Here is a 27,363-nt window from a genome sequence, read left to right as displayed (position 1 = left end):
CAGTTTTCTGCTGATTCATGATAATTAAGGGCTTTCCTCTTTACATAAACACCCTCTCCTCTGCATGGAAGACTGTATGAGTCGACCGGACGTGCACACAGACAGACATTGTCCGACCTTGACCTGTCTACATACGCACAGGAGTTTCACTTTAACCAACCTACACAGATAGACTTTCCATTAGTAATAACCACACGCATACATAGACACAGAAGGATCAGTCAGACACTTGCCTCTGTCTGTCTGCTGCGAAATCAGTAGAGACCATTATTGTGCCCACATTAAGGCTTGCATGACTACTCATGTTTCCTAATCAAGTCGTTAGTTGGCGAGTCATTGTTGGCCTCATGTAAATGACTCAGTACACAACTATCTGTTGGGTGCTTGAAAGTGTCTGACAGCCAAGATGATGTGGGCGAGAAACGAAAAGCTTACATATATGCCGCTGTAGGTTCATGCTGCCGTCAAAAAAAAACAAAAAAAAAAAAAAAAAAACAGGCCCACTCACTGATAGTTTGCATCAGCCTCTAAAAGACCTCTAAAAGCAAAGGGTAGTTTTACTTCTTTCTGCCCACATAATAGCAAGTCTTTCTGCCGGTTACATTTTACAGTAACACTTTACAATAAGGCTCCATTAGTTAATGTATTGACTAACATGAATGAACTATGAGTAATACATTTATTACATTATTTATTAATCTTTGTTAATGTTAGTTAATTAAATACAGCTGTTCACTGTTAGTTCATGTTAATTTACAGTGCATTAATCAATGTAAACAAGCACAGCTTTTGATTTTAATAATGCATTAGTAAATGGATAGTAAACAACTAAGATTCATAAATGCTGGAGAAGTACTGTTCATTCTTAGTTCATGTTAACTAAAGCAGTTAACTAATGTTAACCAATGAACCTTATTGTAAAGTGTCACCCATTTTACTACAAAAAGATAGTGACGTGCAAATATACTGGTATTGATAACCATTATATTTAAAAAATTAAATTTTGATATTGTGTTAATTTTACACATGATAGAAAAGAGATAAGAAATAATTCAGCACCAGGTTGAAGCATTAAATATAGAAGACGGCAGTCTTGCACCTTAAAGGAGAAGTTCACTTACAGAACGAAAATTTACAGATTATTTACTCACCCCCTAGTCATCCAAGATATTCACGTCTTTCTTCAGTCGTGAAGAAATTGTGTTTTTTTGAGAAAAACGTTTAAAAAATGTTCTCCATATAGTGGACTTCTATGGTGCCCACAAGTTCAAAATCGCCCTACATCGCTGCAGAAGTACTGACCCAGTGTTTACAAAGTGAACGTGTAAGGAAGGCCAAACGCCCTTTACCAAAAAAGGTAAAACAGCGATGTAGGATGATTTTGAAGTTGGAGGAGAAAATAAGATAACCCTAACTGTCTTGAAACGGTGGTGCACAGACTACGCATGCACATCACAGAGCTAGACAAGACGAGCATCTGAGGTTAAAAAGCTCAAACTCACCGGCACCACAGAAGTCCACTAAATGGAGAACACATTCAGAAATGTTTTCCTCAAAAAAATGTATTTCTATACAACTGAAGAAAGAAGAAATTAACTCATCTTGGATGACAAGGGGGTGAGTAAATCATTTGTAAATTTTGTTCTGGAAGTGAACTTCCCCTTTAACAATGCTATGTGTTATAAAAATGAAAAAATGCAGTGTGTGGCTACTACTGACAGCAATATTTATTTATTTAATCAACATGGATAGATATTGTGATAATACCTTTATTGTGTTTTTTTTTTAAACACAATAATCATAGCGGAAATATGATATTGTGACAGCCCTAAATGAGACCCAGAACAACTAGGTATACAAGATATTAAAATTCTGACCAATAGAAAAGCCAATAAAAAGTTTGTGCTTGTTATTTTGTCTAAATAAACTAAAACTAAAAGACTGCATTTAACAGTGTAATTAAATTTCTGCTGTTTTTAGTACAGGTGTAAGTTTTCGATACAACAAAAAGAATGAAATGCCAGAGAAATTTCCTAATTTTTCCATTTACCATGTGAGGAGTATGAGTCGAGCTGACGAGTGAGGTGAGAAAGACAAGTTGGCGAAAGATTTAGTTTCGAAACGGCAAACAAAAGCGCCTGCTTTAAAAATATTTTAGACTTTGGAAGGCCTTTTAACTTTTGCCGTTTATCTAATATGACTTTGAAAGCTTTTTTTAACATTTGTTTGGTTCCACCGTGTTTGCTGATTTTCAGTGTTTTATATTTAAACTTTGCGTAAGGTATTTCTTATTTTATATTAGGCCTATAGCATGGTGTATTTGTATTCATTTTCTTAATAAATTAAACATTCTATGTTTAATAAGTGAGTTTGTTGTACTGTTTTGTTGTTGTCTATTCAATCGACGCCAAGTTGCCGCTAATTCGAAAGTGAAAGTAAACTGCGCACAGGCATTTAAAAGCTATTTAAAAGCGAGGAAAAGAAGGAAATCTCTAATGAACTACCTCACCATCACAACCTGCCTTGTTGAGCACAGATGCACTGAGAATATTATATTTCACACACTCTAAGCTCTTATATTTTCCAAATGTAATAGGATTAGTCCAACGAATCACATCGTTTGGTACGTAATGCGTACTGATCCGAAAGCCTCGTACTGAATGGTTCAATACAAATACGTGTATCGTTACACCCCTAGTTTTTAGAGATTTTACGGATTATTTTAACAGAAAAAGTGAACAAACAAACACTTCTAATATCAGCTAACAACCAGTAAAGACATATTGTGCTTCCCTAGAAAAAAAAAAAAAAAAAAAAAAAAAAAAAAAAAAAAAACAGGGACACCTGAAGTCACATCATTAACAACTAGTCAACACAGACCTAACTATCTAAACTGTACAGTCCACTTCCCACACAGCTGATTTGACCTGTCAAAATCACTATTAGAATTATTTTCTGTTATCTTACAGAGAGCAGATACTCACGTCTTTATGTTGTCATGGTAGACCTTAGTATCAGAGGGCTGGTTGTACAAAGGCTGTGGGGGAGAGAGGTAACGGCTGCAGATTAGCTAGATGAGCAAACTCGCACAATCTATTGCATCAGAAAACAATTTCACACGGTACTTACCAGCTCCACTTTAGGCCCCAATCCTTCCAGTATTTTATGGGCTTCTTCTGCTTTTTTCTGTGACATGAGAGACACAATGTTGGTAAAACAGACAGATGTATGTCCTTGTGGTTAGATAGTCTGTCTGCTGACACACCACACTGAACTGTGTACTCATTTGTTGACTTCCAGCTTTGATAGAGACAGAATGTGTGAGGCTGTGCATGTTTCAACAGCAGAAACACAAATTGTTTAAGCTGACAAACAATTTATCACTTGTTTGGAAAACATTTTCTCCTCCAGGGTGAAAGGGAGTAAAAATAAACAGGCCAAAAATCACCATTTCCTGAGCTGCAATGTTCTGTCTGGGAAACGCCTCCATTACACAATCCCACAATTCTTTAGTCTCAAATCTACAATCTGTTTTTGTAACAGTTGCAAGCATCTACCAAATATATGTGTTGACTGTGTGTGTGTAACTGCTTCTTGATGGAAGCAGAAGGTTGAGTGATGTTCTCAGACCAGACCGGGTGCTATAATTTTTGCCTCACTTCCTCCATCTGTACATCTGTACTTCTTACCCACTTTACCTCTTAGTCTCATCTGTTAACGCGCTCAGTTAACTTTCCTTCCAAACCGAGCAAACAAAACCCAACATATGCACATAACTGCTAAATTTAAGTGTCTATAGAACAAACACCAACACAATTTAAATTTTTCAAGAGAGCAAAAAATAAAGTGAAATTGCATTCATAAGACATCAGGTCTTGGCTGATCAGATGACAATAAACAGGCAGAAATACAAAAAGCTTTCAGCATATCAAAAGGGAGCATTTAAAGACCCAATTAGGGCTGTCAAATGATTAATCGCGATTAATCGCATACAAAATTTGAGTTTGCCTTATATTTCTCTGTGTACTGTGTGTAATTATTATGCATATATAAATACACACAAATTAATGTATATATTTAAGAGAAATATGCTATTTATGTAAAAAATATTTTATTTATATATAATATAAATTATATAAAAATTATAATAAATATATATACTTGTAAATATTTCTTAAATATATACATGAATGTGTTTGTATTTATACATACATAATAATTACACACAGTACACACACATATATTAGGCAAACTCAAACTTTTATTTTGTATTCGATTAATTGCGATTAATCGTTTGACAGCCCTAGACCCAATTATGAAAATTATTTAAGACCAAGCTTCATGCCTTAAAGTTCGTATTTTGCCTTGCTTCATTATTTAAAGCCATATGCTCTTAGTCACATTACAGTCTGTTAACAACAAAATGTTTATTACATTGATTATCTTCTCTCAGAGGTGCTCAAAGACTACCAGGAAAGCATTTGCTCACTGCAAACAGTCCAAGCACACTTTAACAACTATTACACATTATCTGTAAAGAGCACAATTTGCTAGGCTTCTAAGTGCAAGAGAAGGACATCACGTATTAATGTGTTCATACCCGGTTCTCATCATAAATGATCTGGACGATGCTGCGATGTTTGTGTTCCACAGGGGGCGGCGTCACTGGCTTTTCTGGCTCTACCGGCTTTGCTGCCTCCTCCTCCAGTTGTTGCTAAGAGAGAACAAACATGACAATATACCTTAAGGTAACCTGAAGCCTTAAACAAGCATATAAACACAGACACGTACAATAACAATAATAACAACAACAATAATAATCAACATTTTCTGAACATGAAATCATAAAGATTTCCCCCCGTTTTAACTGTTCACAAAATTACTGCTTAGAAAAGTAAAAACACCTCTCTCAGACCTGCCAACCTTGGGGAAAAAAAAAAAAATTGAGTACCATCAGTGTGACGGGACTGGGTTTTTATATTCCTGGATAGCCATATTATTACCTTGAGCTCCTTGATGGCTAATGTCAAAAAACGTAATTGCACAATGTGGTTAGTAGGTCTGCACTCAGTCACAAACGCCTTTAACAATGGTTTTCGGTTCTGTATTTTTTTTTTTGCAATTTGCAATTTAAAATGCAATTAAAAAAAAAAAAAAAAAACTCCAGTACACTTTAATTAAAACCTTAAAATAAAAAAATCTACTTCAAATTTCTTTTGAGAGAAGTATTATTTGTACGGACTGGCCGTTATTAAGCGCTATAAACACATGTAATGTCTGTTTCATTCATTCTGTAAGCCAGAGTAACAGAATTTATGACACTTCAGTATTTCCATAACAATTATGTATATTTATAATCCACTGCTAATCGACGTACAACAGTGAATCATTGGTTAAACACTGTTCCAGAACAGTACAGCGCAGTACATCCTGAACCTGGGAGAGTAGCCTACAATGCCAGCTGTGCACAAAGGCTGTGTCTATATAAAGTGAGGCTATTCCAACTTTGCAAGGACAGTCTGGACCTTCTGACTCACAGCCTGTAAGTACATTTTCATATTTAAAGAATTTGCTGCTGGCTATTCAAACGCAAGTTTTGAGCAGTGTAGAGTAGTGCTTGCTTGTCGTTTCGACGATCACGAATACGCAACACAGCATTGAGTCATTATAATCAGTACTTATGTCCTCACTGGATGGAACAAACGCTCAAGGTATTCAGCCAATCACAATGCACTAAATAGCTGGCTAATGAGAGTACACTGCGCTTTTCACAACAATGAGCTTTGTAAAAATCGATGCATTTCAGAAAGGTGGGTCAGAGAGGAGCAACAATAATGTGCAGTATGTGGAAAATAATGTGTTTTTTTTAACCTCAAACCTTGTAAGCACACTGCATTACACCAAATACACAAAATAATGTTCTTTTTAGAAACATCATATGAACCCTTTAATGAGAGGCCTTACGCATGTGTCAATCCTCCCCACTTGCTACTTGGGAAATGGACCTAGCGCTATGATTTTTCTTTTGCTATCACTTCGAGTACTGTGTGTGGACGGAGGCATCACAAGGTTTTTGCATAGTTCAGAGTGACAAATTGTACCAGCGTACTTTGAGGTCAAAAAGCGTACCTGCTACGCAAATGCGTACAGGTTGGCAGGACTGCTCTCTTTTTTAGCACACAAACTAAAGCATCATTCACGTCTTTAGCAGAAATGGTGTGGGATGCGGCAAAGTTAAATGAGCAACAATTATAGCGATACTTGCCTCAGCAAGCACCACTAATCATAGGGATGAATGACTACAACAGACACAATAAAACCTTCTTACAGATATCATAGTGATGTGCAGAGGTGTTATAATACAATCGGATACATTCTCAACAACTTTCCCCTGTGAATTTCCTTCTAAAACTGCAGTGCATAATTAAAGTGCGGCTGAAGTGAGACTTCCTTCAGTGAGACTAGATCTCCTACACAGGAGTGAACAAACAAGTAAAAGACAAACATTACGCGAATGATGAGTGAGAAAAAGTAAAATGTGATAAAAAGTCTTTGACTTGCAGTCTTAATAAAGACAGTTTGTTGTTCTTCTGTCACGTTTCCACCATCATGCCAGCACAGAAGGAAAAGTACCTTCAACCAGTATGCTAGTATCTATCTCTACAATCAGATATAAAAAAAAAAAAAAAAAAAATTAAGATTGAGTGAGGTATGAATGTGTACACTTGTGGCTGATTTGGCATTGCCGTCAAAGAGCAAGAATAGCTGGCAAAGAAAGGGTGTTGTGACAGAGGGGCAACATTTCCCTTAAGGCTTATGAATAAATACTGAGCCAAAACGCTATCTGCTGCTAGCAGTGAGCACTAGGGTAAAATAGTTTTCCTGTGACATGGGGCTGAACCTTGGGACGTGCAGGAAGAGAGTGAGAAGGTCAGTTTTGGTTGTGATTTAAACAAACAAATCTTGTCATCACACAACTAGTGACTGAAACTGTCATAAGCTCTTTATTTACAAAATGAACAATAGCTTAGAACTTAAAACAAGCAGTGTTTAAGTCTCTCTCTTATGCATCTGTGTTTAGTCAGACTACACACCTGTTTCTTTTTCAGTTTGAAAATCTGCTGCTCGACCTTGGCAATCTCACGGTCAACGCGGTCCATGCTCTGAATCAACTCCTCCTTGGAGAGTTTGGAGGGTGATGTGTCTGCATCCTCACCCACCTGTGGAACTCCACCTGGGGACGAGGCCTCCACCTTCACACTAAACTGGGTTTCCTGTCCCAGAAAACAAGGGAAAAAAACAGAGAGCACAAGAATAAGTACAAGCCTTCAAACAACCCTTAAAATGAAGTAAATACCAGCACACACACACACACTTCTTACCTTCTTGACCTCTCCAATGGTCCTGATGCTGTCCTGTATGGTCTGTGGAGGGGGCAGTACAATGCCGGTGGGCTGAGCTCTTGGAAAATGAGTTTCAGATACGTTCTCGATGCGGGGACGCTTGGCCTCGAGAGCCTCCTGCTCCTGCTGAGCTGGGAGGGCATGGAACTGTTGCTCATAACCATGTCTGCGCTCCGGCGGCCTGGAGAAGACGAAGGAAATACTTACAATTACAAAATATGTTTGAAGCACCAAACAATATTACTGAAAACAACACAAAATGGATTTATTTTTAACTAAATTAAATTCAAATACAATTAACTGATCTACAATTATTTTTGAAACTGTACATTATGTGCTTTATATTCCAATCACATATTGTCATCACACTGTTTCCAAGCAACAAATTCAAAAGAATCATATGATGGGCTTTTATCTGAATTTAGTGGACTGGGAGCGAAAAAACATGTTAATGTGATATTACTGGTTAACAGCTTTATTCTGTTCTTACATTTAAGAAAGAAAATATGGTAATTTTTTAATCACACATCATCTTTAAATAGGCCATAAATAAAATTAGGGCATAGCATTATGTCTCAAGTGGGTAGGGGCGGTTCTGTCACCTCTCGGTCCCAGGGTGAAATTCAGATAGTAAGGAAGGCCTGCGGCGCTGCTGGTCCTGCAGGGGGGTACGGTAGTCAGGTACTGGGAACTCCTAAACAAACACAGACACACACATCAGATAGGAAGCCCTGGGCAAAACAAAAACTCATGGACCTCAAGGATGAGGGCTCAAAAGCCTCATGTCAGCAGAAAGACAAAGAGTGTGTATGTATGTGAGAGACAACGAAAGGGATCGAGATTTTTAAAAAAAAAAAAAAAAAAAAAAAAAAAAAAAAAAAGAGCACGTTATGACAAGACCGCCTCCCCATACAGTCAATAACATGGCAGCATACACTCACCTCCAGTAAAACTAACACACACATATATTTCTCTGCTCCTTCAGAAATGTATAAGTCTAGTAGAACATGCTATTATAAAACATACACAGCTGTCTGTAACATATTCACTGCTACAGATGAGACAATAAAACCCTCAATTCATCATTTTATTTGAAAAACCACAGACACCAGCAGAGCAGGACCGAGAGCAACCAAAGCTGCCATTTCTTGAAGCTGGTTTGCTCTTAGACTAAAGTCCGGTTTTAAAGAACGAGGCAAATTACATTCTTTAACAACAATAAAGCTAAAGAATTATTTTACAGATGCACCGATCGACCAGTCATGGACCGGAATTAGCCGGTTGTCCAAGCTGGTCCGTTTTGACGTCACACTTACGGCGACTGATAATGTATTTGTGTCGTGCCAGATGAGGCTTGCACAGCCACAAAAATCAAAACAGATGAGTGGAACAGCACTCACTGAAAGTTATAGATTCATACTGCAGTTACAAAAACATATATATATTTATTTATAACATATGATTTAGGTAAGCAACACTGCACAATGTTTCCCCCAATATCAACATGATTGCAATGTGACACTGATTTCATACAACAGTAGATCAATAAACAAGAATTTAAAATCAAGTGACTTACATTTTAGACACAATATTGACTGCTTTTGCTCAATTTCGCCGACGAAAAGAGTTTCAAAGCCACAGCAGAACTGCTGCATGTCCTCGAGCAACACAACAGTGTTTTGTTACTGAATGAATCCACATTTTTTTAATGAATCAAGTGAGTCAATGATTCAGAAATCCATTCATAAAAGACAGTTACTTGCCTCGTTTCTGAATGAATCCGCCATTTGACCGAATCATATTTAAAAGTATCATTGATTTTCCATTGCATTTCTTATGTGTATGTTTAAAACATTATATCTGTTACTTAGTCCAGACTGGGGGAATGAGAATTATTCAGTGCAAATTTACTTTCAAAACTCACCAAGCATGGATTCTTTGAACAACTAGTTTGTCTTAAGGCATTCCTGTATAAATTAGGCTGGCTATGGTCACATATATGGATATGGCCAATTGTACAGTTATCAAATACATCTCAACCATACAGTACCATTCAAAAGTTTGGGCTCTGAAATGTTTTTTAAAAATAAGTCTTATGATAACCAAGACTGTATTTATTTGATCAAGAATACAGTTAAAGCAGTACTACTGTGAAATACTATTACAGCATAAAATATTACAATTATTACAGCTGTTTTCTATTTTAATATATTCATTTATTCCTTTGACTGCAAAGCTCAATTTTCAGCAACCATTACTCCAGTCTTTAGTTTCATATGATTCTAATATGCTGATTTGGTGCCCAAAATTTGTTTCTTCTCATTATCAACATGAAACAGCTTTGCTGCTTAATATTTTAATAGAAACAGTGTGATCTTTGATCAATTTAATGCATCCTTCCCGAATAAAAGTATTCATTATTTTTTCAAAAACTGATTGAAGTTAAGCAAGGCCTTCAAATGAATAATTAACAGATACTCAATTAAAAAAAATGTTAATAGCTTTTGTGTTAGTGCTTAAAGTTGTAATGCTAAAACTCTCTCAGAAAAGTTACTTCACTAAATCAGTCCCATTTAATCCACCTTATTTTTAAAATGAGTGCGAGCACAGGCATTTGTAACTTGCAAGGCTTTCAGCTTCCAGTTATTACAGCTGTAAAAACAGTCTGTTATGCAGTTTGATAATGCAAACTGGCATGTTATATTATTTTAAAGTATTATTGCAATCACAAATACACTGATCTGTAAAGCAAATAGTTTTATCGTTTACAGCACTTTGTTATTCTTCTAGTTATTTACCTATAATGGAAAAATGTTGGAAAAGTTGGATTCAATAGACCTACTTTTTTTTTTTTTTTATATCTAGATGAAATTAGATGACCCCACTAATAGATTTGTCTTTTGTAAATGACAATAAATCATCCTGACCCATCCTTAGTCACAAACCAAGGATAAAGAAGTAGTGAGTTAAAAGAAGTCATAATAGTAACTCTCTATAATTATAGTCATTATTAATGATACTGCTGTGCACCGCTCCTACAATTAAGACAATGAACAGCAACTAAACATTAGCACATCTTCCTAAAAACAAAAACAAAAAAAAAAAAAAAAAAACAGCTAATTGTTGTCTGTCTTATTCGTGATGACCTATGTTGATTTTTAGGTCTATTCAGCTAATGAAAAAAACTCAATTTCCAAATTGCATTTTAGTGAGGTGTCATTTACATGTTGTCAAAATAAATTAAAAACATGCCCAGAGTTTCGTGTTATAAAATGAATAGCGAGGCACGGTTTTGTACGGCTGAATGGTGACAACGCGATCACAGTTGTCTGAGTTGGCTGTGGTACAGCAGGATTACTGCAAGATCTGCTGGTATGAGGTCACCTCACTGAAATAGACAGACATCAGATTTCCTCTAGAAGCCACTCACACTCATAGCCATCTGTGTTAGAAATGCTTCTAAACTGCTAACAACCCCAGAACAAACATGGCCATGTCCATGTCTGCAAACAGGAAATGTGTAAATAATTGAGTAATGTGAATTAAAATGAGAAAAAGTGCAGAGAAGAGGGAGAACAGCTGGGTCTGTTTATTTCTGCTTCTCTAGCTCTAAGGAATGTACTACAGTGATAACCGATTTGATTTATAACTCTGAGGCCCTGCCATTTCTGGCCTCCTTTCATCTGAGACAGAAGGGATGTTGAGGAGAAAATAAGCAAAGATCGGCATTCAAACATACGATTTGTAGCGTCATTCATTTTCAAAAGAGAGCTGGTGATTTCCAGAGACATGAGCAGCAGAAATAACTGCCAATGCATTTATCTAAATGCCAGTTAGTAGCAAAAATATGCGACCACTACCAAGAGAGGTGAAGACACTGGAGCAAACTTGCTCAGAATCTCCTGACAGATAAAAGTGTAAAAGACGAAGGATAAGCTAATGTAAAAATATCTGTTCTACAGCTTACTGGTGCCATGAACAAACTTTACAGTCTACTAAATCAAGCCAAAACAATTTCTTTGGCTAAAAGAACTTTTAATGAGTAATTCAGTGCCTGATTAAAAAAACCTTCAAAATCCTTGATAATGTCATCTTATTACATTCATTAATGCCTTTTAATTAGGGCTGTGCCAGTGTGACAATGGCAGTGGTGCAGTGCCTCATCGGTGAAACAGCAATATATTTTAGCACATTTTTTTTTCAACATAATTATTAGGACACAAGTGAAGTAAAAGCATTGTTTACTAAAGAAATAATTGGTTAGCAGCCAAATGTTACATTGCCACCATGGAAACAATTGGATTCATTCGGAATGAGAAAGGTACGTGAGGCCATAAATTTAAATTAAGCTATATGCAGCTCTGGGTCCTGTTTTGCAGACTGGTCGGTCAAATTGTAACCGATTTTTTTTTTTTTTTTCATTTGGTAAATGCCAGCCAACGCAAGTGATGTGTTCACAAACTAAGTACTACTACTCACAAACATTTTAATATTTATTACTAGTCATAAATATTTTAACTCACACTTTTCAGTTTTTATCTCGTCACATTCAATTTTATAACAGTTTGTGCTTGTTAGACAAGGAAATACATGTCAAGTTTATTTATACAATACGACAGTGTTTTAGTGCCATAAAAAAAAAAAAAAAAAAAGATTGAGGAAAAAAAAACTAAATATTACGAGAATAAAGTCAAAATATTACAAGAATAAAGCCGAAATATTACGAGAATAAAGTCAAAATAACGAGAAGTACCCAAAGCACAAAGCTTATTGCTATTATTGGGTAGCTGGTGCACTACAAATAGGCCTAACGAATGCAATCAAAGACGTGAAATATTATTTTCAAGCACACTGTTCCTGCGAGTATAACACATGGTATGATTTCTGCTAATAATCCCACATATATTCAAATAAATTCCAGTGGTCTGACAACTTCTCCCAGTGGTCCCCATCCGGGCCATTTGTATGTGCAGGCTATACTCTCAAAATATTATAACTTTAATTGCTACGATTTAATTCTCAAAACATTTAGACTTTATTCTAATAATTTTATTTATTTATTTTTTTCGTGGTACTAAAACGCTGTTGTGGTACAAAACCCTGGACATGACATGTTAAAAAAAATAAAGATATTTATTAGTTCCCTCAGTTTAGTTAAATTGTGGCCAAGTTGTACTAATTCATTACTTAGCTTTGTTTTAACAAGGGAACAAATTAATGAAACGTGGCAATGAATCAAAGAGCCATAGGAATTCATTTACAAACTTAAATTAGATGCTAAATTTCTAATGTTTTTCATGTTTTAATACATTGTAATGCACTTTTAAAGTTTGAATCTTATTAAAAGCATATTTTGAACATTGTGAATACATTACATTAATATAGTCATGTAGTGTGCATTCCAATCCAAAGGTTCAGGTTTGGCAACCAAATTCCAGCTTAACCTATACCTTGAATAAATGTTAAATTATTTTATATTTTATACAACGGTTATATTATTTTTGTCTGATAAGGAATTACAAACAACTATTCTGTGGGATCAGATCCAACTCAACAGGTGGACTGAATTTCTCATGACATCAAAAATACATCCCATTTCAAGGCAGACTTTCAAAAGTTGTGGGCCCATTAACAACTCAAGATCATCCAGCAATAGAAATGCTTACTACAAATAATATTACATGCACTCTAGCATTAAGACCTCTGTACGTGTGAACGCCCCATGACACAGCACTCGCTATACAGAGGTGAACAATTAAGTGGGTTGGTCTGGCTGTTAGGAGAAAGAAGGTGAACTGTAATGAACCAAGTAATGAACCTTTTTGTCACATCTATCTCAATGTTAGAGCTGAAACAGCCCATCTGCATGTCTAAAACTAATGTGGGTTTTAATACAAATGGGTTGTTGGTATAACATCCTACTCCAGGTATTGACATTTCAGGCTAAACAGAGGATGTACAAACCCCATTACGCCTGTTTCCTGTTTATAAACTTTACGAAAAACCTCTCTCGATAAACTAAGGATGTGTAATGGCTGTTTGCTGCAGTATATTAGAACGGCTCTATTACCGAGAATAGGTTGTTCAAATCTGGTGGTTCAGGATGAACATGTTCAAAGTGTGATTGCCCCGGTTGCTGTTATAGTTCTCCTTTAGCGCCATTCTTGTTATGTGGTTTGATGGCAGCGTAATGTGTAGTGAAGGTGAGGTTGTGTATGCTACTAACCGGAGGGTGTCGCGTGGAGCTGAAGGTGTACTGCACTGAGTGAGGTGGGTAACGGCTCTGCTCGCTGCTGAAGGACCCCTGGCTGGGGGGAAATCCTGAACTAGACATGCTGCAGCTGTCTGGTGGGGTGCTGGAGGCTCAGATGGGCCTGGAGCACTGCTACTCAATCATGGGCTCAACGTCGGCATGATTGTGCTGCCAAACCACCTGTGGGGGAGAGAGAGAAAGCGAGAGAGAGAGAGAGAGAGAGAAAGAGAAAGAGAAGAAAACATCAGAACATTTCAAGAGCCAAGAATTCTGAATGAGTCTTTGGTACAAACTCTTTCCATGACCAAGCAAGTTTTTAAAGGTCTCAGATCACAATGTGTGACCAATTGGCAGCCATTGCTATTGACGAAACATGCTTTGTTTCACAGGATTGCTATGCAAATGTTCTGCTTGGTTTTCCAGAAGAAGTTCTGGCTTTCTAAAACCAACAAAAGGCGTCTCAATTCTTATCAAGCCCAAGAGATTTCTAATGATGTCAATATGTTGACACAAAGAACATTAAAGAAATGACTGCGTGTGGCATCTGTCTTTTCAAGAATGACTCAATGCTTAGCGGCTTTGCCTTTCTGCGGTAGATTTTATGATTTTTAGGCTAAAAAAAAAAAACAAACAAACACTCACATACTTCACAACTCGAGGAACATACCAAAACTGGCCACCATACCAAAAGTTCAGTACATTCATAAGCAATATTTAATAGCAACTAGGCTATTAACACGGATAGAACTGCGAAATACAGTCATTAAAATGAAATTTACTGTAACGCGGAATGTCTCGGAATTTGCCAAATTTTGGACTAATACATCAAAAGTAGGTCAGCACGCTTAAATCAAAACACAATATGGACTAGTGTCTGTGAATATTAAGCCACACATTGAGCTGCACACGCGCGGTTTTGTTTAGCACACACATACTGAAGCGTGCATAAAGCTTGTGTTTTTAGCCTCTGTCGCCTCTATATGAGAACATGAACACAAACAAAATCTCTAGAACTGCTCTGACAGTCACTTCATGAGCATTTGACTTCATGAGCATTTCTTTTGAGAAAAACTACCATCATATCATATAAAAAAAAAAGAAACTTAAAGGTCTTCACAGCAACCTGTCAAAAAAAGTTGGGTTTAACTTAAAAAAACTGTGACAGAAATATATTACTTAATGTAATAATAGAACTACTACTACTACTACTATTATTAGTAATAAAATTATTAAAACAAAGATAAGGATAAAGACATGCTTGATTAAAGCTGATTAGATTTTTAAGGAATATTTACCAGAATTAATTTACCAGAAAAACATACACAACAGCATTTCTGAAAAAAAAATAAAATAAAATATTATAATTTTTTAAATATAAAATCAATTAATTAGAGATGCTTTTGATTATTAAAATGTCATGAAACCATTAAAATGGAACACAGAAATTAATGGAAAACAAAGAATTTGGTCAAAATAATTAAATTTAAAAAAAAATACGCATTTCATAGGGACTTAAAATTGTTGTTAAACTTTTAATAAATTGCTGTTAAATTGTGTACGTTTCATTGTTTCAATTAATTAGACAAGATTAATATATTAATCATGTCTAATTTTTTCATTTAACCATTATAACAGACAAATGGAAAGTTGGAAAAAAATTGGGAATAAATAAAATGGATTTCATAGGGCCCTAAGAAACTAATATACTGAACACACTCCTTGAATTATTTATCAAAGTTAAATGCTCTTATTTTACTATTATAAACCTCATGCCATTCCAAACCTGTATGACTGACTTTCTTCTAGTGTTGTACTGAAATTCAAAAAATGACCATTTCCTGCTAACATTTGAGAGCTGTTGAGCAGATTCTTAAACATCACTGATTGGCCATTGTGTTCACGCACTCAACAGATATGACTGTGATTGGCTACAATGATCATCACTTCACACTCTTCACTGTGCGCTCACACAGAAGCACACGAGAGCGTTTGAAAGTTGTCTATCAGCGGATCCCTAATATTTCTGCACATAGATGGGTCCGCTGATAGACGCGGCTTTCAAACGCTCTCATGTGCTTCTGTGCGAGCGCTCGGTGTAGAGCGTGAAGCGATGATCATTGTAGCCAATCACAGTCTTATCTGTTGAGCTTGACAACACAATGGCCAATAACAATCTGGTCAACAGCACACAAAAATGTTAGGTGAAAATGGACACTTTTTAAATAATTTTAAACTGATATAAAAACTGGTATCGCAGTCGGTACTTTTGACAACACTTAACAACTTAACACAATACTTTCATCTGTGGAACGCATAAGATGATTTTTAGAAAGACAGTTTTTGACTTGCACTATATGGAGAAATACCTTCTTTTATGTTCCCCAGAAAACTGTATAATAAATGTTGTGAGGGCAAGTAAATAAGAGGATTTTCTTTTTCAGGAGAACATTTAAATACCAATGCAGGGCTCGAAAATAAGGAGTGCCTGATGGCCCGGGGCCAGCATGAAAGACGCTCGGGACAGTTAACGAATTTGTCACTGGCCCGATCGGGCCACTGCCATGTCGTCACGAAAGTTTGATGTTCGCACATGTTTTTAAGCCTTGTTGATTAAAATTTTCAAGCAATTACAGAGAGATGTGACTCTGACGGACAAATAGCATACAAACGCATGTCAAAATACTTGTCTTGATGATTTACTTTGTTGCTTTAACAATGATTAATCTATATTTAATTTATACAGTGGAGTAACTTACAGATGCACCGAGCTTGCACAATGCACAAACAACTTTGCATGAAATCATTTTTCAAAAGGTCATGTGTTTGGAAATATTACGAACTCTTTAAACATCCGTTAACAGAGACGAACGCAAATAGGAAAAAATACTGTAGCAGGCAGAGCAAGATCACGGTTCACAATGCGCAGAATTTAGGAAAAATTATCCTAAATATTGAAATATTGTCTTAATATTATATCAAAAATTGTACTTTCTTTTCATTTGCCTCTGTATAATGCATTTAAACTAGTGTTTATAAGCATGACGCTGCTTTGTTTACAGCGGCGAGTTTGCTGTTTATCCCTACAGCATCTTTTCATTTATAATAAAATATTAATGATAATAAAATAATTTTTGAACAGACAAATAATGTTAGAACTTTATATTTGTTAGGCTAGTAGGTTTTCCTGTGGTATCAAAATCAGAATTGAGATTTGTACAATTTAATTGGTATGCAAAATTTTGGTGTCATATAAGCTTATTTATAAAAATAAAAGGCCCGCCTCAGGCATTCTGTAGACTGAATGACACAGAAACAAATGGAAGGCTCACTTTCGTGATTTTTCTTTCTGTTAAACTCCAAATGCAAAATAAAGGTAACACAGACGTGTGCACAGCATATGCTGACTCAGGGCTGCGTCTTGATGCACTGTCTTGTGAAAGCACACCTGTTGACCTTATACTCAATGCCAGTGCTATCTGTGACTGGACAGCATCCACCTCTCCTGACACACGACACGTACCAGCAAAATGCAACAACAGAAGATGCTACAGGAAACCACATAAGTTTTCCATGATTATGGAAAAACTTTAAGGCCAGTAAAAGATGGGCTATTCCATGACCTCACTTCTATTCCACTATTCAAAGCAATGCGTTATCATCAGAGCAAATGCTGAATCATACATGTGCATGTATTACCATTTCATTTCACTATTAGCAAGACTGCATTTTCTGTAAATCCTCAAAATAAATATTTAGTGTGTTTCATATCAGGTCAAAAGGTCAAAGGCAGTTATTTTCCTTTTAGAGATCACAGGTTACACTTCAGTACACACTCAAAACCTCTGTCCCATCGACAAACACGTGAGTCTGTTTGCATACCCAAATCAGTCAGCAGAAATCTCCATGACTGGAGGAGGTCGACTGCTCCGTTCAGAGTGTGCACGGATGGGATTTTCCATACACACTTCCAAATGCTTATCTGTCAGAGCCTGACAGAAAACATGGCCTAATCAGGAGGACATACAGCAGACCTATTGTTTGATATGTCCACGCTTCACTTTTATACATTTCTGTCTCTTTCATCAACCTGCACCTCCATCTTATTGCTTGCATTCATGGCATAAATTGAACTTTATGTCATCGCTTCCCCACAAAATATATATCTCAGGCTAAATTAAAAGCCATTCACAAAAAGAATAGCACTAAACAGGCACTAAAGCCGCATTCTCAAAACATTAACACTGACATGTCATTTACAAATTAAAACTGACACTAAAACACTCGGCAAAAGCTTAATATTCAGCACAAGAGAGCAGACAGAAAACAAGACACTCCCACATCCTGCACAATCCAGGATTTGTCAGAAACATCTGCCACGCTGATTTCATTTGGCCCCCATCAACACCACTATAAAGACGAATCACCAAACCTCCATTCTAGACAAGATTTGTCAAGCAAAGACAAATCTCTTTTCAAAAAAATTTATACTGAAAGATGCACATTCATTTGCACTAGGGAAGCTTATGTTTATAAAATTTAACAATGATCTGAGATCAGTTCTGATAGTCAAGACTACATTTGGGAAGAGGAAGATCAACCTAGATTAGCATGAAAAGGCATCCTCTCCCATTGGGAGTCTCTCTACCGGCCAATCTTAAAGAGATAGTTCAACAAAAAATAAAAAATAACATCAAATCACACGACTCTCTTTCCTCTGCAGAACATAAAACATATTTTGAAAATGTCTCAGTGTTAATAATAAAACATACTGATTCTCCTCTCCAGTTAAAGGGATACTTCACCCAAAAATTAAAATTCTGTCATCATTACTTCCCATCCAAACTTGTAAGACCTTTGTTCATCTTCAGAACACAAATTGAGATATTTTTGAGGAAATCTGAAAGCTTTCTGACCCTGCATAGAGAGCGACGCAACTGACATGTTCAAGGCTCAGAAAGGTAGTAAGACATCGATAAAATAGTCCATGTGACATCAGTGGTTCAACTGTAATGTTATGAAGCTAGAAGAATACTTTCTGTGCGCAAAGAAAACAAAATAACGACTTTATTCAGCTATTTCTTCTCTTCCATGTCAGAAGACAAGCAGTTCATAAAACAGTCTTAATAAACATGTCTGAAGATTTCGACAAAGAGGATGACTTTAAATTTTTTGCCTAGCCTTCCTTATTTATACCAGAATATACAGACGATGAACCAATAGAGACGGACACATGCTGGCTCCAGTGTCAGCTGACACTGAAGAGAAGAAATTGTTAAATAGTCATTATTTTTGTTGTCTTTGCACACAAAAAGTATTCTTATTGCTTCATAAAATTACAGTTGAACAGTTGATTACAGTTGATTTTTTTTAATCGATGTCCTTTCTACCTTTCTGGGCCTTGAACTTGGTAGTTATGTTGCCGTCTATGCAGGGTCAGAAAGCTCTCATCAAAAATCTCTTAATTTGTGTTCTGGAAGGTCTCACAGGTTTAAAACAACATGAGGGTTAAAAACTAATGACAGGATTTTAATTTTTTTGGGTGAACTAACCCTTTAACATATCATTTATCTTTTCTTGAGTATTGTGTACAGATTATTAAAAAAAAAAGAAAGTGTAGTGGGGGGGAGATATGAATCTCTGCATGCAGTCAACTGTAAGAAAGAGGCAGGGTTTAAGGTGACTAAATGACTGGAGAACTCCTGCATACATCACCAGAGAGAAGTCTGTTCGTTTACTGGAAAATCCAGCCATTTGACATTAAAAAAAATAATAATAATGAAATAAATCATTCACTAGAAGATCATTAACATGCATCTAGAAAACAGATGGGTGAATTACCATATTATGTCGACTTTAACACATGTCTTGGTATGTGTCTTATACAGATTTGGAGTCCTTGAACATCTCTACAAACAACACAAGCCACAACAGCCTTCACAGCTACAGCTCTGCAACAAAACAAACCACCAAGCGTTGAATGTCATTTGAACATGATAATCAGTTAACTGATCATCAAATTATTAAAAAAACAACAACAACAACAACAACAGTTTTATCAAGAGGGCTGAGTGAGAGGATATTTAGAAGTCACAATAAGAACGAAACCCCTCCAAAACTCAGAGTCAACGTGGCAGCTTGCTTCTGAGTATTTTCCAGTGCTTGCTCACTCACTAGCATAACCGTGCCACGCTTGGCCACAGACACGGCAGCACAACAGTTACACGTCCTGTGTTCCACTCCACTGTCCCTCAGCCAGCACATTAGCCAACGCTTATAAAAACCAACTGCAATGAGAAATGGAAAAAAAAAAAAAAAAACACACAGGCCTGGCACTCTTTACAGGCACACTGTATCTCTCCTGATGGCAGGCCTAATTAAGCTGCAAGTGGTGCCGCAAACAAAGCTGGGTTCTTCTGCAGGGTCAAGATAGAGAGAGGTGTTTTATAATCAACAGATGAGCGAGAAGTTGAATTCGAATTTAGAGCTCAAAACTACCGTCTGATCTTTTATAACACTACAGGCAAAACAACCTGGGTCTGTCACCTTGAACAGAACAGTACAAAGTCTGAGCTGTAAGTGAGAATGACAACTTCTTTTTTTATCCTATGCGGTTATTAACATGCACACTGTGAACTTCTGCTTTAACGCCAGTCTACCCTAATTAACAGGTCTGGAAAATGTTGAACATGTGTTCAGGGGGTTTCTGCGTGCTTATCGACATTTACACACAGCAGACGTTGACACTAACCAACAACAAAAGTTGAAAAGTGACTAAAACTTGTTACCTTCAATCTCATCAGAGCACCTTTCACACTCGACTAACCAGTCATGAGGGGTTGGTGGTTGGAACTAAAATGCTGGAAGGTACTTTCCCTTTAATATGTGTGTCCTATTATGAACCCAGTGTGAGAGCAAGCTAATTTAGCTCAAGTATTAAGTGTGTATAGGGGTGCTAAACTGAAAGGGTAACAAGGGCACTGTATGAATATTTATATAACGTATTAAACATTTTGTCTAACAGATACTTTTTTCCAAGCATGCCATGTGTAATCTTTAAGGTTGATAATTACATTTCTCCTTAACAGACTATGCTGCAAAGAACAGTCATCAGTTGTGAAACATTTAGGTGCACAAGTCCAAACTTCATGTAATTTCCAGGCAGCAAGGCTGACATATACATGCAGCAGGTTTCACATCCAGCACTTCAAGACTATTTGGCGTTTTTACAAGCAAGAAAAGGATACCACATGTGTGTATGTGACAGAGCAGACTTTAATACTGATGATTTTCTGGAGTAAACTCACACTAATGGCGTTAGCAAGCTAGCTACTGTTAACGTTAGTTCATACGAGGAAAACTATTTAACCGGAAACCACACACGTAACCTAAACGTCTCGGCTACACGGAAATGTAAATCAACCACAAAAGAGAGCATCTAAATTAATGTATAGTGCAGAAAGAGAGGGGAGAGAGTCTGAGGGAAACCGCCGTTAGCTGAATGTTTCACCTTTGCATTCAAATCCGCGTCGCCATCTTGTACATAAGCGCTCAGCGCTCACTAGCCTGCGTGTAATTCCCCACAAAGCGGCCAAAAAAAATCACATTAAATAATACACTCACCTCATGTCCTTAGAGACACTCCGATAAGCGCTGGAAGGTGAGTCTGTGCTGTTCAAACGTGCGGTAATGTAGTTCGTCGGCAGTGAGACTGCGCAAGCACTCACACACACTTCAAACACAGGCTAGTTATTTGTCCTCACTGAGTCGTGGATATAAATTCAAGTCGCTTTCTGTAGGATTCTGCGCCTGAAATTAATATGCGTCACAAGTGTACCAATTTCTTCTTGCTGGATGCCCGGTGACTTGCATTTTGTGCAGCTCTGGTGCACCTGAGGAGACGAAGTGAAAGAGTTTTTCTCAAGCAAACAGGATGAAACGGTGTGACGTTCAAACTCTCCCCACAGGCGGCCTTCACCCCACCCAAACCTCAATCTCCGTATATTACTGTATACCAGAATTACATTAAAGAGATGTTTTATTAAAAATCACCAGTTAGTAAAGAACCGATTCCCGTATTAATAATTGTTTTACACATGCTTCCGCTTTTAAATTTTTTTTGGCTAAGATATTTGTTAAAGATAATTTAATCAATTCTGTCATGCAATTGTGTCTTTTTGGCACGTCAAAATTATACGCGGTATATAAGTTGGAAATAGACAAAATATTAAAGTCTCCTACAACAACACGGTCTTTTATGTGTAAACAACTCGCTCTGCAGCTCCATAGGAACCATTGGTCAGGGAACGATGTTCCACACGGACTCTTTCATGGCGCGGTCGAGATGTTTGTTTTCGTTACCATCATATTTGTCTTTGTGGCTTACGCTATTTCTATTAAGTTTGTGTATTGCAGATATAGTCAGTTATGGCCACGCTTGCTGAATAAAATATCCACTCCTTTATGCACCGTTGGAAACTCAAATTTTTGTCCAACACAAAAGAGGTCCAGCGCGCACTTACGGAACTCGGAGGATGACAAGCCGCGCCTGACCGCCAAGGAGACTCGAGTTCTGTTAGTCACTGCACATCCAGATGATGAATGCATGTTCTTTGCACCCACGGTCTTAAAACTTGTTGAATCACAAGCAGCTGTTTATTTGTTATGTTTGTCGACAGGTAGGTTTACTAGTCCGTAAATGAATCATAATCGTAACCTGAGTTTTTTTTTTTCTAGTTGTAGTGAAAACTCTAAATTAGGCTATTTATAAAAAAAGAGAAAAGTTTACTTTAATCTTGCAAATACATTTTTAATAATGCAATTTGTGTGCTGGACTGATTAAATAAAAGAAATGTGAACTTCTGCTGAAGTATTTGGGATGCTTGTGTAATGTAAAACAGACACTTAAAATGTTTCTGCAATGCTCAGGCAATTACAACAATCAAGGACTCCAGCGCAAAAAGGAACTGCTTGACAGCTGTGCAGTTCTAGGAATCCCATCCGACCATGTCACCATCATAGATGACAAGTAAGGGCAGCACACAGGACACACAGTTTTCACCCCAAAGCCTGTCATCATTTACTCGCACTCATGCTATAACCAAACCTGTTCACCAAAAGTCACTATTCACTATAAATGGCAGCTGAAGCTGTCACTAATATTCTACCTAAGCTAATCTTTTATGTACCACAGAAGAAAGAACTTAATATGAAAGAAATGTGAGTGAAAAGTGAGTTTTTGAAAAAAACGTTCTCAGCAAACATGAAAAAAATGTTTTTTAATTGAAATCCAGATCATTAATAGTTTCATTAATTCTCGTATGTTTACTGGCTGCATTTGTCTGATCAGAAATACAGTAAAACAGTGATGTTGTTAATATTATTATAATTAAAAAAGTTTTATATTTTAATGTAATTTATTCCTGAATAATCAACAGTCATTACAACTGTCTTCAGTGTCACATGATCTTTCAGAAATCATTCTAATATGCTGATGTGGTGATCAAAAAACATTTATTATTATTATCAATGTTAAAAACTGTTTTTTTTTTAAAGAAAGAAAGAAAGAAATACTCTCATTCTGAAAGGATGCATTACATTTATCAAAAAAGACGAAAGATTTATATTTCAAATGAATGCTTTTTCTTTATTCATCAATGATTCCCCAAAAAGAAATGGATCACAGTTTCCACAAAAATATTAAGCTGCAACTTGTGTGTACAAATATATATGTAACCCTGGACCACAAAACCAGTCATAAGGGTCAATTTGTTCAAAGCCAAATAAATAAGCTTTGATGTATACTTTGTTAGGGCAGGACAATATTTGTCCGAGATACGACTATTTGAATGTCTGGAATCTGAGGGTGCAGAAAATCGCCTTTAAAGTTGTCCAAATGAAGTTTTTAGCAATGCATATTACTAATCAAAAATTAGGTTTTGATATATTTACAGTAGGAAATGTACAAAATATCTTCATGGAACATGATCTTTACTTTATATCCCAATGATTTTTGCCATAAAAGAAAAATCTATCATTTTGACCCATACAATGTATTGATGGCTATTGCTACAAATATACCCATGCTACATATGACTGGTTTTGTGGTCGAGGGTCACATATAAGTATGAGAATGCAAAGCAATTATGTGACAGATTAACAGGTTTTATCCCACAATGCTGTTGCTTCTAACTAATGAACATGATAAAGACGTCACTTGATGAGTAAGATGCACAGGCCTGCCGAGCCCGATCTTAAGCATAACTCCATTAAGATAATAAAGATTATGTCAATCCATCAGTGCCCAACACTGACAATAAGCCCTACTCGTGGTGGGGGTGTTTCATTAGTCCTCTGAAAATAAATATTTAGGTCCAGTGCGGCCATCCCCCAGAGGCTTTAGCCGCAGCGAGGACACCCATTAAGGGTGTACCACGCTGGGTCTGGCCCCTCCTCTTCTCCCCTGGCTGCCCTGTGAGCAAACAGTGGTCGGGCTACAAATGAAACACCTCCATTCTTGTCACAACAGAGGCACAGACAGCTCAAGCTGATGTATGGGTGCTCGCTCTGTCACCAGAGGACATAAATGACCAGGCTTGGAGGCTAAAGAGGGCAGTCCTCCACCCCCCTGAGAACTCTGTGCTGACATGGCCTGATAAAAGAGTCCATGGGGCAGGATTGTCTAAAATGGTCCATGTGATTCCACAATATCACTTTGATTATGTGAGCTTCTGTGTGGTGTTATCTTAGTCACAGTTGAATTTTCAGTGTTTTTTTCTGAATCTCTCAGCTGTTTTTCTTATTTACTCTAATAACTGTCAACTATATTCCAGATTTCTAAAATACAGGCCACCCAGAAAGGTTTTTCACTACCCACATATTCCATCATTGCTTAGCTGTGAGACTGGCTGAGCTACAGATCACCAACAGTAGTCTTAAAGAAACATGTATCAGTAATATGTAGTTAATATGTAGGTAATGATTTATACATTATCTAAAACTGAATAAATAAGCTTTCTATTGATGTATGGTTTGTTAGAATAGGACAATATGTGGGTGACATATGGAAATCTGGAATCTGAGGGTGCAAAAAAATCTAAATATTGAGAAAATCACCTTTAATGTTGTCCAAATGAAGTTCGTAGCAATGCTTATTACTAATCAAAAATTAAGTTTTGATATATTTATGGTAGGAAATTTACAAAATATCTTTACTTAATATTCTAATGATTTTTGGCATAAAAGAAAACTCAATTATTTTGACTCATAAAATGTATTTTTGGCAATTGCTACAAATATACCTGTGCTACTTAAGGCTGGTTTTGTGGTCCAGGGTTAAGTTTGAGGTCAGTAGGATTCATAATGTTTCTTAATTTAATTTGTACTTCAAATAAATGCTATTCTTTTGAACTTCATTTAAAAAAAAATACTGGAAAAAATGTATCCTAGTTTCCACAGAAAATATTAAGGAGCCTAAATGTTTTCAGCATTGAATATAGTAATAATGCTAAATACATAAAATAGAAAACAGTTGTTTTAAGTTGTCATTATATCTCACAATATTACTGTTTTACTGGGTTTTTGATCAAATAAACACAGCTTTTTGAGCATAAGAGACATCTTTCAAAAACATAAAAAATTCTTAACAACCCCAAACTTTTGAATTTGCGTAAATGCTAAATGCCAGTTTACTTATTCCAAAGACAACCTAAAGTTAAATGCATTGCTGAAAGCCACAATGTTAATTAGCTCAGATGAAAACTGCAAACTTTTCTGTGGTGATTTTAGAGAAAAATCTGCAAACAAAAATATGTTAAACAGAGCTGAGTACATTTTTCAGTCAATATTTAGTAAACACACAATGTATGAAACAAATGACAGACATTGTACTGTAGTTCTGCTGAGTTCTTTACATACAGGTTACATAAGGGCCTGGTGATGACCTTTAACTACTGCACCACCACCGCACGTTTATATGTCTGTGTTTTCGGTAACTGGCATTAGCCATCATTGGATGTTTTTATGAGACCTGAAGTTCTGCCAGGCAATGTGCTGTCTTTGCATTCATGCAAACCAGCTTTGTGTGTGGGAGATCATTTTAGACATGATTAATAAATGTTGTCTCTTCAGAACATACTTCTAGAGCTACTTCTATAGCTTTCAGAAGAAGCACAGATTGGAATTGAATTTTGAAGCATTTTCAGTCATTTCATTTTTTTGTGCTGAGTGAACGAAATCCTTTTTATTCCCAAAGACCCTAAATCCACATTTGGAAAAATGTAGTGAGGAAATAATCCTTCAGATAGCAACATGGATTTGGATTTTAGCTTGCAGCTGGACTAAAAAAATCTTAAATGTTTAGATGGTTTACTTGAAAAGTTTAGTGGGGTTTATGCTTAAAATGTGGGAGAAAAAAATGCGGCGGTTAAAAAAAAAAGTGAGTTAAGTGGGTAAAGAATAATCAGCTTAATGCAATGGACTGAATACACAATCTCTATTGGTTTCTGGAACTCACTACTAACACATTATGTCTTAAGATAATATGTGATTATGTTTACTATAGTTAAAAAATATATATAATATACTGTATTATAATGTCATATAATTAGTTGTGATAAATGAAATAAATGAACCTTGCTTCATGCATTTTTTTCAGTGTGTGCACATTAGTTTTTTTTTTTATTATTATTATTTTAGATTTTTCAGAAATTTTGCTTTTTGCTTGGGATTTTGTTAAATGACATAAGTCAGAGTTTTCCTGTCCACCCACAGAACAGCAAGCAAAAATATGATGCATGTGTCACAAATTCAAGTTCTCCCAAAAGAATTTGCATAGTCATGGTAATATGTTTTCCAGGCTGTTTTCCAAGTGCTGTGACCCACCCTGCCTGCAGCTCTTCCCCGCATGAATCCGTTCGTTTAGTAAAGCGCGCTCTAAGCTACCTTCTTGGCGTTGGTGTTATCGTGCTTAAACGCTGCAGAGCCCCAGAGGTCCAAAACACCATCGCCTGGCTGAAACTTCTCCACATTTACAGTTTGATAGTTTCTTGGAAGGATGGAAAAAGTAAAGCTAGCTCCCCCCCTGAGTATGTGTGTGACTGATTGCTTCAGAGATTATACTTTTACTTGGACTGACATCTAAGCGTTCCCAAATTTAATGAGACAATATTTCCTGGTTTCTTGTACGATCGGACATTGAGATACGCCCTTGTTTTTACTGCTTTGGACAAAGTTGTCAAATTTACCTTTATTTGGGTCGTTCAGTTCTAACATATGATGTTACAAATAAACCCTGAGTGTGTGTACAAACCCATTGTGTAAGTGTGGGGTCAATGACCAGTCGTCTTGTTTTAGACTGCTCTAGTGGCAGTACGTGGAATCAGGGTGTGTTCTGAGAAGCCTGGGAGTGTTTGTGTGTGTGTGTGTTGACTAGGTCATAAGTATCATGTAAACTCAGACACCCACCTGGAACTTTCATAATCAGCTGGCATGGCGCCCAGTCCGCCTGTATCTCTTTCTCTATTGCTTGCCCTAGCTTTTTTTTTTAACCTAATGTACACACAGAATAAACTTTGATCCTTTCTGACTCACTCTATCTTTCCCTCACTCACCTTTCCCACCATATCTCAGTCTATACCCAGGAGCTGACACTGTAATCTTTATGGTCCTTTCCTCTAGTCATTCACAAGCACGTACACAAACATGCAAGGG

General features: G+C 36.6%; 2 protein-coding genes across 11 annotated transcripts in view; one reads left to right on the top strand and one right to left on the bottom strand.

The window, feature by feature from the left end:
• Positions 1 to 21,575, bottom strand: part of ncor1 (nuclear receptor corepressor 1) — a 92,536-nt gene extending 70,961 nt beyond the window's left edge. For 5 of the 9 annotated variants that reach the window (XM_051109869.1, XM_051109874.1, XM_051109873.1 and 2 more), the window contains exons 1-8: positions 21,277 to 21,574; positions 13,630 to 13,836; positions 8,006 to 8,097; positions 7,383 to 7,584; positions 7,095 to 7,274; positions 4,601 to 4,714; positions 3,130 to 3,186; positions 2,985 to 3,037 (exon numbers count right to left, since the gene is read on the bottom strand). In XM_051109869.1, the coding sequence (XP_050965826.1) occupies positions 2,985 to 3,037; positions 3,130 to 3,186; positions 4,601 to 4,714; positions 7,095 to 7,274; positions 7,383 to 7,584; positions 8,006 to 8,097; positions 13,630 to 13,737 (806 nt within the window). In that variant the 5' untranslated portion in view covers positions 13,738 to 13,836; positions 21,277 to 21,574. Of the gene's footprint in view, positions 1 to 2,984; positions 3,038 to 3,129; positions 3,187 to 4,600; positions 4,715 to 7,094; positions 7,275 to 7,382; positions 7,585 to 8,005; positions 8,098 to 13,629; positions 13,837 to 21,276 lie in introns of all 9 variants that reach the window. The other 4 variants (XM_051109877.1, XM_051109871.1, XM_051109870.1 and 1 more) reach the window with 2 other exon arrangements.
• The window catches only part of pigl (phosphatidylinositol glycan anchor biosynthesis, class L), a 31,683-nt gene continuing 24,736 nt past the window's right edge, over positions 20,417 to 27,363 (top strand). Inside the window, exons 1-2 of one of the 2 annotated variants that reach the window (XM_051109937.1) lie at positions 20,417 to 20,520; positions 22,582 to 22,681. In XM_051109937.1, coding sequence (XP_050965894.1) covers positions 20,511 to 20,520; positions 22,582 to 22,681 — 110 coding nt within the window. In that variant the 5' untranslated portion in view covers positions 20,417 to 20,510. Of the gene's footprint in view, positions 20,521 to 21,594; positions 22,332 to 22,581; positions 22,682 to 27,363 lie in introns of those variants that run through there. The other variant, XM_051109935.1, reaches the window with a different exon arrangement.

The sequence above is a fragment of the Labeo rohita genome, chromosome 5 (genome assembly GCF_022985175.1).
Source record: "Labeo rohita strain BAU-BD-2019 chromosome 5, IGBB_LRoh.1.0, whole genome shotgun sequence".
Classification (NCBI taxonomy): domain Eukaryota; kingdom Metazoa; phylum Chordata; class Actinopteri; order Cypriniformes; family Cyprinidae; genus Labeo; species Labeo rohita.
The sequence above is the reverse complement of the archived record's forward strand: the minus strand, read 5'-3'. Positions and strand labels throughout refer to the sequence as shown.